We start from the raw sequence: 19,261 nt of genomic DNA on the forward strand, positions 1-19,261 counted from the left end.
GTCAAAGTGCCAAACAAACTCTCAAACAGCCCACATCCTCCTCCTCATCATCATGCTCTGCAGCGCCGCTCTGCTTCGCCGCCAGCTGCCCGCTAACCACGCTGCAGGTGACCTGACAGGAAGTGTGTGTTCGTGCTGTTTCCAGACACAAAAAACACAAGCTCTGATAACTCATTAATACCTGACGGAATATCTAACACACTTATTTAGAAGTTAAACCTGAAGTGAAAATGTTCCAAAACCAGTTAGTATTCAGAGGTCCCACTGGCAAATTCACCGTTTTTTTTTTCTTCCGTAGGGTGTAGCAGGCTCAATTTTAGGAATATTACTTAAGATACTGATTGTTGTAAAAAAAAAAAAGCTGCAAAGTTGGGCTATTTTGGTGATTTTCAAAGCGGTCATTCGACCTCTGACGTCATGCTATCTGAATGAAAACAGGCTCTCTGTTATCAGTAGCAGCCAGTTCATTGCAGTGAGGGCATTTCTTGAGTCTCGACCTCCCTGTATAAAATGAGCTGCTGTGACCTCTAGGATAATCACAGCCTCATGATAGTTTGTGGTAGTTTGATAGTTTGTGGTTGTAAACTTTACAACCACAAACTAGAGACCTAGAGCATTCAGAGGATGTGCAGCTGTTCTAGGTTTAAGTGCTTGTCATCCAATCACTGAAAATACAGAAATCTAAAAAAAACAAAGTTTTTGAACCCAAATCTCAGCATGGATTCTTCTATGTTGTCTTGGTCTTGGCATATTGATGTTATATTCTGGAGAGTTTTTCTGACCATTTTTATCAATTCTCGATATGAATGAAATGTCATTATTGAGCACCAAATGTGTGTGCCAAAAGGTATCAACCCAATTAATTCATTAAGTCATTATAATTAGATATTTTTGGATACTTCCCTTTATACTCCTACCACACTCCATAACGTCACTTCTTCAGTGACGCTCACCAGAGGGCGCCACCGGTATTAGCAGTCACCTGCTGGAAGGTCGCAGCCTCAGCAGGTTTGCTCTGCCCGCAAATATAAATATGGGACTTTTTAAGGTGTAAAAACAATTTCTTGGGTTGTTTTTTGAAGACGGTTTATTACATACAGTGAATTGTTCAGATAAAGCAGTGCAGTTTTGTTACCACGCTCTCATGCTGCATTCATGTCTCGTAGAAAGAGTCGGTCATCTGAGGATTAAAAATAACATTTAACATTATATCCATTAAATATCCATTATTCTGTAGATTAAACTTTTTTTTCCATCACCACTGCAGTTGAAGTTAAAGTTGTGCTGTCAGAAACACTGAGATTAGCTGCAGTCCAACAGTGTGTTTGTCTTTCAGCTCCGGTGCTGACGGTGGAGGATGTGGACCAGGATGTGGGGCTTGGAAAAGTCCTGAACATCCCCAAAATTATAACGACCCCAGATCCAGAGTTCAGCGCGCTGGGTGTCCCCATGTTCGGGTATCACATGTCTTCTTTAAACTGTAATATGAGTTTTTGTATGTTTATTTCATGTATTAGCTTAGCCTGGGTATAGCCTTGCAAGTTCGATTTAATTTCTAACTGCAACACAGTCTGGCAACGAAGGCCATTTCTTAGCCCTGTTTTAGGGATCCAATCACAAAACGGGGAGGGACGGCAAGACGATGACGCGTACTACTCGACAGATGGAAGCTTGTAGTTTTCTTACAGATCCAACATGGCTGCAGCAGACGCGAAACTCTCTTTTGATCTAGCTGTAGACGGTGTTTTAAATAGTTTTGAGCGAAATTTGATTTTAAAAGAAGAACAATGTTTGACTTTACATTCCTGTTTCACCACCAAAAAGGATGTTCTAGCCTTGCTTCCAACAGGATTTGGCCAAAGCCTAATCTACCAACTAGCTCCGCTACCACTCACTGCTGTAACGCCGGTGATCTCGATATGAGCCGGGGGACAGCGGAGCCGCCAAGAGACTCGCAGCAGCTCGTCTATTGCCAATAAAATCAGTGGATGTGTGTGGCTGAATGACATCAGGAGGAATAAGGCTTAAAAATAAATAATCTTGCAGAAAGCGACAACTGGAGAAGCAAAGCAGCAAGCAACACTCTCTTACAGACACACACACACACACACACACACACACACACCCCAACACTGCCGGTAGACTGAGCATTTTAGTCTCAAAGTAGAGATGGGCTAGTCTGGCTATGTAAACATCAATTTCTGTCGCTCTACATACGTCATCCGGTATAACTGACACGATTGGCTAGGAGCTACGTACAGACGCTTTGGATAGACATTCTAAGCGCCCAATAAACGGCTCTGGGGGATCGTAAACCACGCCTCCTCTACGGAGAAATGAATGGCCAGGCTAGTATTAGCTGTCATTTATTTGTGTTAATTTCCTAATATTTCTCTCTCTAATTCTTCATGTTTTCATCACAACAAGAGAAAGAAGAAGTAAAATCAGAAATAAAAAGCCATAATTATAATAATAAACAGAGTTTTAACCTTAACAAAAATAAAAATATCACAAATTGAGAGCATCATGAATCAGAAGCTGTGAGAGATTCTTTGTTTTCAGGCCTCGTGTTGTTCTGATCTTTATCTGTTCATGTTTTTGTCCCTGTGTCCATGTTTGATGTCCTCTCGTCCCTCGTCCTGCCGTGTCCCTCAGTGCTGCAGGTGATCTGTCTGAAGAGGAGGATGATGCTGAGCTGAGGAAGGCCTGTTCCAGTCAGGGAGACCTGCTGACTGCAGACGAGTGAGAGACACTTAATTCAAAGACACTCTGTCCCCCCTCTGTCCTCCTCCTTCCTCCTTCTCTGTCCTCCTCCTCCGTCTCCTCCTATGTTTCCTCTTCTGTCTCTTCCTCTGTCCTCCATTTTACTGTCCCGTCTGTCCATCTGTCCTTCTGCAGGATGCGTCCCCTGTCGGCAGCGAGTGTGGGCAGCGTGGTGATCCAGGACCGTCTGAGTGAGCTCGTCCGGCTTTTTAAAGGTCGAACTGAGCAGCATAAAGACCGTCTGCTGGACCCGGACGACTCGGAGGGAGAAAGTCCTTCAGCCTGTAAGAACTCCTGTTTCTGCTCTTCCACTTTCTGTCTGTGGTTTCATCTTTCTGGGGTTTTGTCTTTTTCTCATGATGTTTTTGGATTGTCTTGTGGAAAGTTTGACTGCAAAATGAAGACACATAAAACAAAATTTAACTCAAGATCCACTCATCTTTAAATTAGAGAGTTCATCTCTCCAAGAGCTGCTTAATATTTCCAATAGTTCCATGATGGATGGATGGATGGATGGATGGATGGATGGATGATGATTCATGGATGATGGATAGATAGATGATGGATGGATGGATGGATGGATGGATGGATGCATGGATGGATGGATGGATGGATGGATGGAAGGAAGGAAGGACGGATGGATGGATAAATGACGGATGGATAAATGACGGATGATGGATGGATGGATAATGGATGGATGGATGGATGGATGGATTATTGTTTTACTGTGAAGAATCATCTAAACAATAAGTAAAACCTCCTCATCATATTCTGTCTGCAGCGCCGAGCAAAGCTCCCCCTCCTCCTCCTCCTCCTCCTCCTCCAGAGGAGAAGAAGGACGACGCCCCTGCAGCAGCAGAAGAAGAGAAAGAGGAGGAGGAGGAGGAGAAGGAGTTCATGCTCCCCTTTCAGATTCTGGGACGTCCGGTGAAACTTCCCAAACTGCCAAAACTTCCCAAAATGCCCAAACTTCCCCCGATGCCCGACTGGCTCCGAGCCATTGTGGAGTACCGCTTCCCCTCCAGCATCGACCCATTCAGCGGTGAGACCTTATTGTAATAATATTTAAAGGATTAATTCAAGAATGAGATAAAGTAAGTAACTAAAGCTGTCTTCCTCCGCCTCCTCAGATCTGATCTACGTGCTCTGGCTCTTCGTGGTGGTGGCGGCATGGAACTGGAATGTGTGGCTGATCCCGGTGCGCTGGGCATTCCCCTACCAGACCCCCGAGAACATCCACCTGTGGCTAATGATGGACTACACCTGTGACCTCATCTACATCGCGGATATCCTCATCTTCCAGCCACGCCTGCAGTTCGTCCGCGGAGGAGACATTGTGGTCAGTGACATCATCACAAATTACAAGCAGAAAGAATAAAAAACAGATAAGAAGATTTATTTTAACCTGAAGCTTTTTTATTTCAGTGTGATAAAAAGGACATGAGAGAGAACTACATGACCACTGAGAGATTTAAGGTAAGACTGAAACTGAGTCTCATAACTGATACCGTTTGTTCCTCAGATTTGGTGCACAATTTAACCTCTTTTGGAGAATACATAAAAATGTCTAAACTCCTCCAGAATCCCGCATTCAGACTCCAAGAGAAAAATCCATACTGTGATCTGGTTTCAGAAACGTCTGACATTTAGTAGATTTGTGTATTTTGTGTGACTGTATGGCAGCACTTGTGTTGTGTGCTGTAGGTCTCTAGTTTGTGGTTGTAAAGTTTCATGAGGCTGTGATTATCCTAGAGGTCACAGCAGCTCATTTTATACACTGAGCTCAAGTTTCACTTACTAACATCATCACACATGAAGAACATTGGGCTCATTGAATCCACAAGAGTCTCAGCTTTTCCAGTCAGACCCAATTTATGCAACTGCTTAGGGGCCCAAGGATGCACAAAGTACACATGTTGAAGTGGAGGAGGTAGAGGTGGAGGTGGAGGAGGAGAAGGAGGAGGAGGAGGAGGAGAAGTAACACTGGAATTAGGTGAGGCCGCTGTATTGAATCTGTTGAAGAACTGATTGAGTTCGTCAGCTCTTTCTACATCACCCGCCACCGGCTGTCTTTTCTTGTTGTTGTAACCAGAGATGGTGTTGATTCCTCTCCACATTTCACGGATGTTGCTGTTCTATAGATTTATCTCCAATTTCTTCTTGTATTTCACCTTTGGCATCTTTAGTCTCTTCTTCAACTTATATTGTACTTGTTTGAGCCGTGCTTTGTCACCATCTCTAAAAGCTGCCTTGTTCTCATTGAGGATTGCCTTTAAATCACTAGTAATCCAAGGTTTGTTATTGTAGAAATAGCGTACAGTCCTAGTGGGTATGACTGTGTCGCTACAGAAGTTGATGTAATCAGTAAAGCAGTCAACCTGTCTGTCAATGTCCATACTGTTCTCCTCTGTTTCCAGCAACACATTCCAGTCTGTACATTCAAAGCAGTCCTTTACAGCCTCAGTAGCCTCTGGTGTCCATTTCCTGACTGTGAGTTTAGTTGCAGGCTGCCTCCACACACAAGGTTTGTAACAAGTCTCCAGAAGAACTAAGTTTTGGTCTGATCGTCCTATTGGGGGCAAGGCAGTAGCTCTGTAAGCTTGTTTGACATTAGCATACAGCAGATCAAGGATTTTATTTTCTCTGGTGGGACAATTAATGAACTGTGTAAATCCAGTCAGGTGAGCGGTGAGGGAAACATGATTGAACTCATTCATATTATCAAGAATGCTTCTGGGTGTTTAGTCTGTATCCTAGCAATGAGGTCATGTAGAACTTCACATGGAACTTCAGCAGTTGCCTTGGGTGGAATGTACAAGTATTGTTATGATATGACTGAACTCCCTTGGTACATAATATGGTCTCATACTAACTGCCAATAATTCAATTTCTGGACAGCACATCTTCTCCTTGACAGTAACTTGTGCAGGACTGCACCATCTCTGGTTCACAAATAAAGCCAAGCCCCCACCTTTCTTCTTGCCACTAGCTTTAGCATCTCTGTCTGATCTTATAAGAGTGAAGCCAGGTAGAGCCACATTGGAGTCTGAGATGTTTTGATTCAACCATGTTTCTGTAAAACACAAGAGCCTACACTCACGACATACTTTATGAGTCTTCACCAATATCTCCAGTTCATCAGTCTTGTTGGGCAGAGAGTTGACATTCCCCATGATGAATGACGGCCGAAAAGGCTTATATCTCCATTTCCAAGCCTTATTTTTTGCACTGGCCGCACAGCAACCACGAAAACACCTCTTCAACTCAGCTGGAATAGGGTGACGGTGTCCTCCAGACTTGCTCCGTTTCAATAAGAAAAGCTCCTCTCTTGAATAAACTCTTCACAGAAGTATCCATCAAATATATTATAAAAAATACATAAAAACTCAGCTCAGAGATCTACCAAACTAGGCTGCTCCTAAATGGCAGACATTATATAATTATAAGAGTTTAATATCTCATGCTTTCATCACTTTTTATTGATTAACATGAGATCTGAGACTCGTCTCCTCTCCCTGTGTGCAGATGGACGTCATCAGTCTGTTCCCGATGGAGATATTTTACGTTTTCACCGGCGTCAACTCTCTGTTGAGGTTCCCTCGTCTGCTGAAGGTCAGGACGGGTTTTAACTTCACGCACAGGTTCTTACCGAGTTTTGGAGATAAAACTGTGACTCTGCTCTCTCCTCTCAGTACGTCGTGTTCTTTGAGTTCAACGACAGGATGGAGGCTGTGATGAAGAAAGCCTACATTTACAGGTCAGTGTCAGCTCAGTAACAACAAAGACACATATTACGGACTCTACTAACCGCAGCGCCGTTAACCCTTAACGCCCTCCTCAGGTTTAAACCCTCTTGTGACCTTTGTGGCAAAAACTGCTATTTAATCACCATACATTAATATTTTTCAGATTTTTTCCCATAGATCTCTTAAACAACTTCAGGCTTGTTCAAAACTACCAAACATTCAATCATTTTCAGAATTTTAACCCTTTATATGCCAGTTTATATATTTGAATTATTCCTTAATTTCTTCCAAAAAATCATTATTTTCCACATAATAGATAGTAGAGAGCTGGGTTTTTGGTGGTGATGAGAGTCTTGGATATGTCAAAGATTAGCAACAAAATTGATTTGATGGCATTAGTATTTTTTATGTAGTAACAGATTCTCCCTCCCCCTTAAAAATGCCTCATTGGCTTCCATTCAAACCACATTTTTTAATCTTACTGCCATTATGGTATAAAAATGGTATGGTCTTATGGTATTAAGAGCCTCATGAATAGGTCAAATTCAACATTTGATGCAAAACAGATTATTGTTGGAGGCATGGATTGAACCTTCCAGTTTCTGAATCAGTTCTTCACTTCTGGATCCATAGAAAGACAGATATCTGAGGGTGCTTTCACACCAACAGCAGTTGGTGCGCATTGAACAGTCCATTCGAACCAAAAGCTCTTAGTTCGGTTTGTTTTCGTCGGTGTGAAAGCATCAATCGCACTCGGGTGGGCACTAAATCAAGCGGACCAAGACCTCCAAAAAGAGGTGGTCTCGGTCCACTTGATTCCGCACCAAATGCCAACCTCTGCGGTCCCTCTGGTGAGAGCGCGAACCTGGACCAACTCAGATCTAAACAAACTATTCGAAATGCATCACGTGAGGAAGAAAGGAGTAAATATGCCGCGCACCGCAAACTTTGGCCAAACGTGGGCTAACCCAGAGGTTCAAGCCCTCCTCGACATCTGGCCAGATGAACACATAAATCAACAGCTATCATCGATGCATAAGAACAGCGAAATCTTTGCTATTTTTAGCAAACAGCTGAGAGAAAGGGGATATGACTGGTCAACGGAGCAATGCTGGATAAAGGTGAAGAAGCTTTGCCAGAAATACATCCAGGTCCGAGACGCACTCCTGAAAGCGGGAAGTAGCGGGAAAGAGAAGGAAAAATTCAATTGGTTCGACCAAGTTGACCAAATATTAGGAACGAGGCCAGTCGACGATCCGGTGGATGTGGTGGAGAATGAAGACCGTGACGCTGATCAGAGGCCTTTGTCACCTACCGCCTCATCAGACGTTACCCGCACATCTTACCCAGATGTTGAGGATGGTGAGTCATTTTTCCCGCTTTTGTTCATTATTATTAAGGCAAAATAACACAATTTATGTCCATAAATGAATAGGTTATAGGCTAGGCTAGAGCTTAATTTGCGTGCTGTGTGGATATGCCCCTACATTCATTCAGCAGCAGCGCCATTTACTCCGCTGCTGAATGAATGTAGGGGAAACACTGGTATGAAATTAATTTAATCTGTAATATACATATTTCTTTCGGTACAACCCCATACATTTCAAAATCCTTCTCAGGGTACGCATACTTATAACAATATCATCCACTGTGTTCAATAAGTGTAGAATCTCACCATGTCTCAAACCAAGCTTAAAGTAGAATTTAATTAAATCTTCCAAACAAGCCATAGCCTATTCTTGCTTGTCGTTTCGTTTCGTTATTAGGGCTATATTATAACATGATAGTATCTCACAACGAGAAACTGTCATTATCTCGAAATAACGTGATAGTATCTACACAATGTGATCATTATAACGTCCTGTAAACAGCGGCATCAGGCACACTCGCGTGCTCCCGCTCTGTCAGCATTCAGTCAGTGGGGAATTTAGATTGCCCTGTATTAACCTACAGCATAACAGATTCTACAGTATAAGCCGGCTGGCTTGTCAGGCTACAGACTATAGCCTACCTTGTGGGTCTTTGGAAAGGTACTTGTCTCATCATCAGCAGGACATCATTGGTGAAAATAGCGTGTCTCCTCTGCCTGAAATGACGCGCTATGCGCCTTCGCCAGATCCAGTACATCTGAAGATTGTTCTCCAGCTGCAGCCGCGACTCATTCCGGAACTGGATATTTTGCCAGAAATGGGTAATGTTGACGATATAAAAAGCAAAGACCAACCCAAGAAACAGTGTGCGAACGTGTTGCTCCATTGTGAAAGTTGAAATTGGCACTTATTTCCACCGGAAGATGATGAAATGTCATTCAGACCAATGTGGTTCGTTTGCATGTGTGAACGCAGACCACACGCATGTTGTATGCTACAATGTAACAATTTTACTGCCTGGTGCGGACCAAATAATCAAACTAATGGTATGAAAGCACCCTGAGCTTCACTATAACAAAGACTCTGAGGGTGCTTTCACACCGCTAGTTCGATTATTTGGTCCGCACCAGGCAGTAAAATTGTTACATTGTACCATACAGACTACGTGTGGTCCGCGTTCACACATGCAAACGAACCACATTGGTCTGAATGATGTTTCGTCATCTTCCGGTGGAAATAACGCCAATTTCAACTTTCACAATGGATCGACACGTTCACACACTGTTTCGTGCGCTGGCCCTTGCTTTTTATATCGTCAACATTACCCATTTCTGGCAAAATATCCAGTTCCGGAATGAGTCGCGGCTGCAGCTGGAGAACAATCTTCAGATGTACTGGATCTGGCGAAGGCGCATAGCGCGTCATTTCAGGCAGAGGAGACACGCTATTTTCACCAATGATGTCCTGCTGATGTGGATGATATTGTTATCAGTATGCGTACTCTGAGAAGTATTTTGAAATGTATGGGGTTGGATCGAATGAAACATGTATATTACAGATTAAATTAATTTCATACCAGTGTTTCCCTAACATTCTTTCAGCAGCTGCGCAACACATGGCTAATTTGAATATTCAAATTAGCCATGTGTTGGTGGGTCATGACATGAATGAATGTAGGGGAATATACAGGCAGCACGCAAATTAAGCATTGGTGCATTTCGAATAGTTCGTTTAGACCTGAGTTGGTCCAGGTTTGCGTTCTCACCAGAGGGACCGCACCAGAGGTTGGCATTTGGTGCGGAATCAAGCGGACCGAGACCACCTCTTTTTGGAGGGCTTTTTTCGAACCAAAAGCCCTTAGTTCGGTTCGTTTTCGTCGGTGTGAAAGCATCAATCGCACTCAGGTGCGCACTAAATCAAGCGGACCGAGTCCTCCAAAAAGAGGTGGTCTCGGTCCGCTTGATTCCGCACCAAATGCCAACCTCTGGTGCGGTCCCTCTGGTGAGAACGCAAACCTGGACCAACTCAGGTCTAAATGAACTATTCGAAATGCATCAATGCTTAATTTGCGTGCTGCCTGTATATTCCCCTACATTCATTCAGCAGTAGCGCAAATCATGACCTACCAACACATGGCTAATTTGAATATTCAAAGGCCATTATTTGAATATTCAAATTAGCCATGTGTTGTGCGCTGCTGAATGAATGTAGGGGAAACACTGGTATGAAATTAATTTAATCTGTAATATACATGTTTCATTAGGTACAATCCCATACATTTCAAAATTCTTCTCAGAGTAGCATTTTGATAACAATATCCACTGTGTTCAATAACTGCAGAATCTCACCATGTCTCAAACCAAGCTTAAAGTAGAATATAATTCAATCTTTCAAATGAGCCATAGCCTATTCTTGCTTGTCGTTTCGTTATTAGGGCTATATCGGAAAGGTGCTTGTCTCATCATCAGCAGGATAGCATTGGTGAAAATAGCGCGTCTCCTCTGCCTGAATGACGCAATATGCGCCTTTGGTGGATCCAGTACATCCGAAGATTGTTCTCCAGCTGCAGCCGCGACTCATTACGAAACTGGATATTTTGCCAGAAATGGGTAATGTTGACGATATAAAAAGCAAGGACCAGCGAAAGTGTCGCTCCATTGTGAAAGTTGAAATTGCCGCTTATTTCCACTGGAAGATGACGAAACGTCATTCAGACCAATGTGGTTCGTTTGCATGTGTGAACGCCGACCACACACAGTCTGTATGCTACAATGTAACAATTTTACTGCCTGGTGCGGACCAAATAATCGAACTAGCGGTGTGAAAGCACCCTGAGTTATAAAATCTAACAGTGACAGGGACAGAAATGTCTTTATTTGATCAATTTATGTCTGTTTCAGCTGGTAACAGCAGGATCGGATAACTTGCAGATAAAAGCCTTCAGGTGAAGCTTCAAGTCAACTTTAACACCCAAACAGCCTGAAAGATTCGAATGAGTTTCAATTGCATTAAATCATATTATTATTATTAATATTATTATTACATTTTTTGGCCTCTCCCAATAATCAAAATGTTTGTTTTATCATGGCTATAATTTAGTAAAAGTTTTGTGACATTTAAGCATCAAAAACAGAAAAACTGATATCAGTCACAGTGACATTAAACGTTATCTGCGTAGAAACTGATGATAAAGAGAAGCATTCCTGCTTTTGTTTACTTTATTATTTTTGATTTTTGATAATCATTATTGTTATTATTTAGTTTTATTTGCACTCTCAGATTTTGTTCTGCAGCAGCTGCACAAAGGCTTGTCTTATAAAAGAAGAAGGGCCCCAGGATTGATCCTTGAGGATTGCTGCATGTGATTATTTTAGTACATATGCATTCATTTGTTTTAATCTTTGTTGTTGTTGTTGTTGTTGTTTGTCAGAGTGATTCGGACCTCCACCTACCTGCTGTACTCTCTGCACATAAACGCCTGTCTCTTCTATTGGGGCTCCGACTACGAAGGACTGGGATCCACCAAGTGGGTCTACAATGGGAAAGGGAACGCGTAAGAGACTTTTCGTGATGCTTCTGCTCCAAACAAACAAACACACAGTTAAATTAATACAACTGTGAAGATTTAGGTTTATTTTAGACTGCTTTCTACATGAATCTAATCTAATTTTCATTTTGATTTGTTAACTAATGGTAATGTTTTAATGAATGGACCCCTGCATGCACGTGCAAAAGATATGCAGCACGCTTAAACAAAGGCATTGATGAAGAAGACTGAAAGCTAATAAATATGGTTGTAAACATGCAGGTTTAAAACATCAAGAAAACTAGTTTCTACAAATGTTTTATGTGAGTTTTGGTGAGAAACAAATATAACTTTTGTTCATTTGCAAGAAATATCAACAGGAAGTTTTCATGGGTGAGTGAAGAAAAAAAGAGTAAAAAACTACAGGCAAAAACGAGAAAGACAAAGTGCTTTTTCATAAAAACATCTGAAAGAGAAAATCATGTCTTTGTAGGTGTAAAATGTATGATTATTTTAATTTTAATTATCCTGAAGAGTAATTATTAATTCTCTCTCTATAGATTTATAACTTTTCAGAGTTGTGGTTTTTTTTTCTTCAGGTATATCCGCTGTTATTATTTTGCCGTGAAGACGCTGATCACCATCGGAGGACTGCCGGACCCGACCACCGTCTTCGAGATCTGCTTCCAGCTCATCAACTACTTTGTTGGCGTGTTCGCGTTCTCCATCATGATCGGTCAGGTCAGTCATCCTGCAAACACACGTCACAAAGAGAATAAAAAGTGTTTAAATTCTGATTCTGCTGCTGACTGGTATGTTCTGGTTCTGGTCTCAGATGAGGGACGTAGTCGGAGCTGCAACTGCCGGAGAGAACTACTACCGCGCATGCATGGACAGCACCGTCAAGTACATGAACTCCTACTACATCCCACGAGAGGTCCAGAACCGCATCAAGACCTGGTACGACTACACCTGGGAGAGCCAGGGCATGCTGGGTAAGATCCACTGGGCTGGAGGTCACACCTGAAACTGTCAAATGAGAACAGAGTGATGATACTGTAAGGTCTGGTCCCTGAACGCCTCGTGTTGAGTTCAGGTGCACTCAGAGCTTTGTGTTTCTGTGCAGACGAACAGGAGCTGCTGATGCAGCTTCCTGCTAAGATGAGGCTGGACATCGCTGTGGACGTGAACTACTCTATTATCAGTAAAGTCGCTCTGTTTCAGGTCAGACACACAAATAAACATGTTGATTGATAAAAATAAAAAAAAATGATGTGACAACATTCTGCTTCATTTTAAGAAGAGATAAACATTTAAACATGTTTCTGTGTGTGTGTGTGTGTGTGTGTGTGTGTGTGTGTGTGTGTGTGTGTGTGTGTGTGCGCGTGCGTGCGCAGGGCTGTGACAGACAGATGGTGTTCGACATGCTGACGAGGCTGAAATCTGTCGTTTATCTGCCTGGAGACTTTGTCTGTAAGAAGGTGAGCACACAACAAAAATGAATCATCATATCATAAATTTATCATAAATAAATTAAATCCATTAAATGTACCATAAACCAATTATTGATTAATTGTGGCATATATTCATTTTTCGGTTTTACTTTTTTAAATTAGTTTCCTTATTCATTTTAAATGCACTTATTTTTGTATTCATTTATTTGATTTGATGTATTAATTTATCTTTAAATGTCTAAATCTTTAATTTACTTACTCTACTTTTATTTTGATTTATTTCATATTTATTTTTAGATGTATTGATTTGACAGTTACATGTAAAGTGCTCTTTCTGTATTATTTTCTTGACCTGCTGTGTGTGTGTGTGTGTGTGTGTGTGTGTGTGTGTGCAGGGGGAGATTGGTCGGGAGATGTACATCATTAAGCAGGGGGAGGTTCAGGTGGTGGGCGGTCCCGACCTGCAGATCGTGTTCGTCACCATCAGAGCCGGCTCCGTGTTCGGAGAGATCAGGTGGGAGCTGCTTCCTGATGTCTTGTTACTGTTATAAAAAGTGAAAAGTTTTACAAGTACAAAACTTGTGTTAAATGTTGATATTTGTGCCAGAACCTCTTTATTCTACACGTCATTTAAAATAAAGCGTTTGCACTAACCAGATCCTGTTAAAACATTAAATTCTGCTCCTCAGAGACACTGTGAAGACATGATTAGTTCTGCTGAGACCAACGGTCACGTGACAAATATTCACTGAACATCTGTTTACACAAAGCAGAGAGGAGAGGACAGGAGAGGCTGTTTACACAGAGCAGAGAGGAGAGGACAGGCTGGAAAAATGACAATTCTTCAATATGTAGAATATGTGGAAAAAAACAGTTTTTGTGTCATTTTTTTTGGTCATTTTTTTGTTCATTTTACATATTTTTTGACATTTTGTCTTTTTGGGGGCATTTTACATTTTTGGGATCGTTTTGTGTGTTTTCTGTGAATTTTTGGTCATTTTATATATTGTTTTTGGTAGTTTTGTGGGTGTTTTCCTTTTCATTTTCCTTTTTTTTGGTAACTTTGTGTCTTTTGGGGGGCATTTTACATATTTTTTGGGGCAATCAGCTCTTTCTGATTTCTGTCATTCTAACTGTGTTATTTTGCACTAAGATGTGTTTGACTTCCATAGAGATGCAGGACTTAGAGATTTGTAGAGATTTCATATATTGCATACACTGTTTTCTCTCACCTCTCTGACCCCTCTCTCTCTCTCTCTCCCTCTCTCTGTGGCTTGTCTGTGATTGGTCAGTTTGCTGGCGGGAGGCGGAGGAAACAGACGAACAGCCAACGTGAAGGCGCATGGCTTCGCCAACCTGTTCATCCTGGACAAGAAGGACCTGGCGGAGATCCTGGTGCACTACCCCGAGTCCCAGAAGCTGCTGCGCAAGAAGGCCAAGTAAGAGACACGAGTCACGAGTGACCTGAGAGATAAGGAGTTAAGACTCGACAGCAGCAGCTTTAGATCAGAGCCGCGGTGTTTGCTTCCTGTCTAGACGAGCCTCTAATTGCCTCTAATTGGCTGCGTTGGTCACATGACCCACTGAACGCCACAGTTGCAGCTTCTTTAACGAGTCGCTGCGGTCATGTTGTTGTTGTTGTTGTTGTTGTTGTTTGTCTGCAGCTGGTCAGACTCTGTCCCTGTTGCTGAATATTATCTAAAAGAAAGTTTGATTTGCTGCAAAAGGAAAAAAAAAAAACATCAGTGTGACGTCTGCAATAGGAAGGAAGGAAGGAAGGAAGGAAGGAGGGAAGGAAGGAAGGAAGGAAGGAAGGAGGGAAAGAAGGGAGGAAGGAAGGAAGGAAGGAAAGGAAGGAGGGAAAGAGTGAAGAAAGGAAAGAAGGAAGGAAGGAAAGGAAGAAAGGTAGGGAGGAGGGAAAGAGCGAAGGAAGGGAGGGAGAAAGAGGGAGGGAATGAAGGAAGGAAGGAAGGAAAGGAAGAAAGGTAGGGAGGAGGGAAAGAGGGAAGGAAGGAAGGACGAAAGAAAAGTAATATTACAGAGTAGAAATACTCAGTTACCAGTAAAAGTCCTGCATTCAAAATACAGAAAATACTTCATGTACCAGAAGTTAAAAGTAATCATTATGAAGAATTAGAGTAATATTATCGTATTATTTATTATTGTGTTCCATGTATTCATGGTGAGGGTGGAAATCATTTTAATGACTATATTTTGCTGAGTAGTTTAAACTATAAAAAATACAATATAATTATTTACTTAATTATTTCTTTAAATCCATAATCTGAATCTGTAAAGTAGAAAGTACAATATTTACCTGTAGATGTGGTGGAGAACAAGTATAGAGTATCAGAAAACAGAAATGTTCACATGTGAAACTCAAGAACCGGTTCCTGGTTTGAATCAGAGAGAGCAGGAGATCTGAACACTGAAGGAATCAGAACATGGAGAGAACTACATCTCCGTGATTCCACGCTGCTGCATAATGTCACCAAACTATGTTATTGTTTTGACTGAGAGAAAGCAGCTGCAGTAAATCATATATTTTACCTTTAAATGAACAAACTCGAGCAAAGAAATTAAATACTGGGTTTAAAAAAATTGTAAAACAGCTCCAGAGGATAAAATGCAGCGAAATATTTGGACTCAGTTTCCTACCAAATGTTTATTTTTCCAGGTCAAAACAAAGTATTGAACTTTAGGTGAAATTTGAAAATAATCATTATTATCTCCACAGATTCTTCAGACAGTCACAGTCAAAGTAAATGGACCAGCTGGTGTGAATAAATATGTTTTAATATCTGAGAAAATTTGGGACCAAACTGCTGCAGGAAAAGTTATTTTATTCTCGTTACTTGAGTAAATCCAGCAGAAACTTCTGAACGTTGGATCAGACTAAGAGTTTTACAGAAATGAGTGAACTCACAGTAAAGCTCTTGTTATTAGAAAACTCCTTCCTTCCTTCCTCCCTCCCTTCTTCCGTCCCTCTTTCCTTCCTTCCTTCTTTCCTTCCTTCCTTCCTTCCTCCTTCCCTCCCTCCCTCCTTTCTGCCTTCCTTCCTTCTTCCTTTCCTTTCCTTCCTTCCTTCCTTCCTTCCTTCTTCCTTCCTTCCTTCCTTCCTTCCTCCCTTCCTCCTTCCCTTCCTCCCTCCCTCCCTCCCTCCCTCCTTTCTGCCTTTCTTCCTTCCTTTCTTCCTTCCTTTCCTTCTTTCATTCCTTCCTCTTTTCCTTCCTTTCCTTCCTTCCTTCCTTCCTTCCTTCCTTCCTTCCTTCCAGCGAGGTTAGAAATTATCTTAAATTGAGTCAACTTGGGATTTTTTTACAGCAGATGATAAAGAGTTGTCTCTGCTGTCCTTCCGTCGTCTGATCCGTCCCGTGCGTCTCGGACAGGATTAGACCTGTCCTGTAATCTGTCTCAGGTCGCTGCAGACAGTCAGAGAACCGGGTCAGATCAGCTGATTGATCCTCCTGCTGCAGCTCAGATCTCAGAGGGAGCATGGTGCTGCAGCGGGGTGGATGGAGCTGCTGGAGCTGCTGGTACAGGAGCCGCTGTCTGAATCTTTGTGTAATTTTGTGTCTGTTCTACGTCCTCTGAGCGTCTTTGTGTCCACGCAGGACAATGCTGACGAAGGACAAGAAGCCGGACGAGAAGGCGGGCGGGAAGGAGCCCATGCAGGTCATCCCGCCCAGACCAGACACGCCTGAGATGTTCAAGGCGGCGCTGAAGGTGTCGGAGCAGGTGGGTCTGGAGGGAACCTTCACCAAGCTGAAGAAGAGCTACAGACAGACGGAGAGCTCAGCAGAGGTGAGACAGCAGCCGCCTGCAGGGGGCGCTCTCCTGACAGAGGTTTCACTGGCTTTATGTTTCCTATTCTGTCAATTATTACTCAGAACAAAACTCTTCTCGCGTAAGTTTAAAGGTTTAATATTTTACAATCTGCATTATAATGTCTAAAAATGACTCGACTTATGTTCAATTTGTTGCTGCACTGTGAACTTATACTATCAAATGTTTTCAGCAAAGTTAAAAAGAGAGAAATGTGTCATTCTGAGGTTTCATCTGCCAGTGGCTTCATGTGTCTTTTTATCCAGTTTGAAGCCACATTTTTACGACCCACTCTGTAGCTCTCAGTGGTTTTTAACTCTGCATTTGAACCAGATAAAGGTTTTGATTCGTCAGACGTCTGAATCTGAAGTTCTCAGAGAAACTAGCTGAACAGATGTCAGCAGCAGCAGATCGACTAGCTGCTCCTCCAGGACGTCCCGAGTCTCCAAACAGAGTCAGAGAAACAAGAAACTGCTTTATTTTATTCTGTGTGTTTACTGATTTAATCAGAGTAAGAGATCTGAACAAGGAATCAGAACAAGGAGAAAACTTCATCTCCCATGATCCCATGTTTGTTATTGTTTTGACTGAGAGAAACCAGCTGCAGAAAATATTATAGTGAACCCTTAAATGAACAAACACGAGCAAAGAAATTAAATATTGGGTAAAAAAAAAATTAAAATAGCTCCAGAGGAACTCATTTTCATACCAAATGTTTTTTTCCAGATAAAACATTTATCTCCACAGATTCTCCTCAACTGTTCCAACATTTTGGTGAAAAGTCACAGCTGCAGCACTCAGAGCTGCTGATGAACCAGCTGGTGTTAATAAATATGATTTTATATCTGAGAACATTTGGGACCAAACTGCTGCAGGAAATGTGAAATGTGTGTCATTTTATTTTTGAGAAGAAAGGAGAAAGAACAAGAGTAACAACATGAAGAAAGAAAGAAAAGAAGGAAGGGAAGGAAGGAAGGAAGGATGGAGGGAGGGAGGGAGGGAGGGAGAAGGGGGAGGAAGGAAAGAAAAAGAAAGGATGGAGGAAGGAAGGAAAAGAAGGAAGAAAGAAAGAAAGAAAGAAAGAAAGGAGGGAAAAAAGGAAGGAATAATGGCAGGAGGGAGGGAGGGAGGGAGGAAAGGAAGGAAGAATGGAAGGAAGGAAAGGAGGTAAGGAAGAATGGAAGGAAGGAGGGAGGAGGGAAGGAAGTAAGGAAGGGCAGACTGATCCTGTGTTCCTGTGTCCTCCTCCAGGTGGGCCCATCCCTCTCTCCGCTCCCCCCTCCGTCCCCAATGCACCGCCGCTCTCCGGTTCCTCTGACCGTTGCCCAGGACGACGACGACGCCGTGTCGGAGACCGCCGACAGCTCGGTGGTCATCAGGATGACGCCGCGGCAGCAGGGGGAGGAGCTGCTCACCGTGGAGGTCACGCCAGCAGATGAGCAGGAGAAGAAGTAGGAGGCGTGAGGAGGCAGGACTCCATCTCCCAGGATGCCTTTCAGCAACCTCCAGAGAAGAGCCAAGGGTTTCAGGCAACACACCTTGCTGCAAACTGTTTCTTCTCCTCTGGTGGATTCCTTCTTCCTCCTGTTTTTTAGAAACATTTAAACTTCTCCAGCAGAGAAACTGAGTCAGATCAGCTTCTCTTCCTCCTCTGGGTGCTTTTCATTCGCTTTTATTCGTCGTCTCCGTGTTTCCTTCATCTGCATCTTTTCTGACTGAACTGACTGAACTTAGCTGATCAGGATTTAGAGGCAGCTTCATGTAGACGCTTTATTTTACTAATGTATATATATATATATATATATATATATGAATAAATATGATATATTTATTGTGATAGTGTTTGGATGAGGATGTGCAGCTCTGTAGAGATTAAACTGTTGTATGAAGAAAGAAAAGAGGGAGAGAGGGAGGGAGGGAGGAAGGAAGGAAGAAAGAAAAGGAGGGAGGGAGGAAGGAAGGAAGGAAAAGAACAGAGGGAGGAAGAAAAAAAGAAGGAAGGAAGGAAGGATTAGTTAGTTAGTTTGTAAATAAAAATAAAACAAAGCAGGCAGCAGGAGAAAATATTGTAAATACAGCGTACGCTTGAACTGATTTTGATTTTTTAAGGTTTTCCATAGCAGCACATTGTTTATCTGACACTCAAAAACATCTCTTTAAGATGGTTTCTCAGGTTGATTTTAGCAAGTTAACCTCAGAGATGGTGAATAAAGAGTTGTGTATGTTCTGTAGCTCACTGTGTCACAGGTTAAATGGCAAAACACACAAAAAATGACGATGAGATGCAGGAAAAGAAACATTTAAATGAACAATGATTTACTGAGAGAGCCGGAAGGAGAAGTTACAGCTTCACAATCAAATAACATAAAAATCTAAAAATTAGTAGTAATATGATAGTGTAGCTGTTATAATAATAATAATAATAATAATAATAAGAATAATAATGTAAAAAAATAAACAGAGCAGACCTGGAGAAGTAAATAAAGCAAACGAGAAGCATCCATCCTTCTTTTCTTTCTGTAGTTTATTCTTTCTCTCTCTTTTCCTTTAAACTGTTTTTTTTCTCTTTTTTTTTTT

The 19,261-nt window shown here is 42.0% G+C and overlaps 1 protein-coding gene across 1 annotated transcript; it reads left to right on the plus strand.

Annotated features, from left to right (window-relative positions):
- Positions 1-47: 47 nt before the first annotated feature.
- On the plus strand, positions 48-18,159 carry cngb1a (cyclic nucleotide gated channel subunit beta 1a). Its single transcript, XM_059354881.1, has 18 exons — positions 48-107; positions 1,337-1,457; positions 2,656-2,742; positions 2,899-3,047; positions 3,545-3,805; positions 3,894-4,102; positions 4,189-4,239; positions 6,289-6,375; positions 6,456-6,520; positions 11,310-11,432; positions 12,005-12,146; positions 12,241-12,400; positions 12,532-12,629; positions 12,803-12,886; positions 13,255-13,373; positions 14,152-14,298; positions 16,474-16,663; positions 17,936-18,159. Exons 1-18 carry the CDS (start codon positions 53-55, stop codon positions 18,137-18,139), a joined length of 2,352 nt encoding a protein of 783 aa, XP_059210864.1. The 5' UTR covers positions 48-52; the 3' UTR covers positions 18,140-18,159.
- Positions 18,160-19,261: the final 1,102 nt, after the last annotated feature.

The sequence above is a fragment of the Centropristis striata genome, chromosome 2 (genome assembly GCF_030273125.1).
Source record: "Centropristis striata isolate RG_2023a ecotype Rhode Island chromosome 2, C.striata_1.0, whole genome shotgun sequence".
In the NCBI taxonomy this organism is placed as follows: domain Eukaryota; kingdom Metazoa; phylum Chordata; class Actinopteri; order Perciformes; family Serranidae; genus Centropristis; species Centropristis striata.

Bases quoted from the DNA above. Each gene is read 5' to 3' on its own strand.
- cngb1a (XM_059354881.1), top strand. From the start codon at position 53: ATGCTCTGCAGCGCCGCTCTGCTTCGCCGCCAGCTGCCCGCTAACCAC. The intron at 2,743-2,898 runs GTGAGAGACACT...GTCCTTCTGCAG, and splicing joins GACCTGCTGACTGCAGACGA to GATGCGTCCCCTGTCGGCAG. The intron at 12,630-12,802 runs GTCAGACACACA...GTGCGTGCGCAG, and splicing joins GTAAAGTCGCTCTGTTTCAG to GGCTGTGACAGACAGATGGT.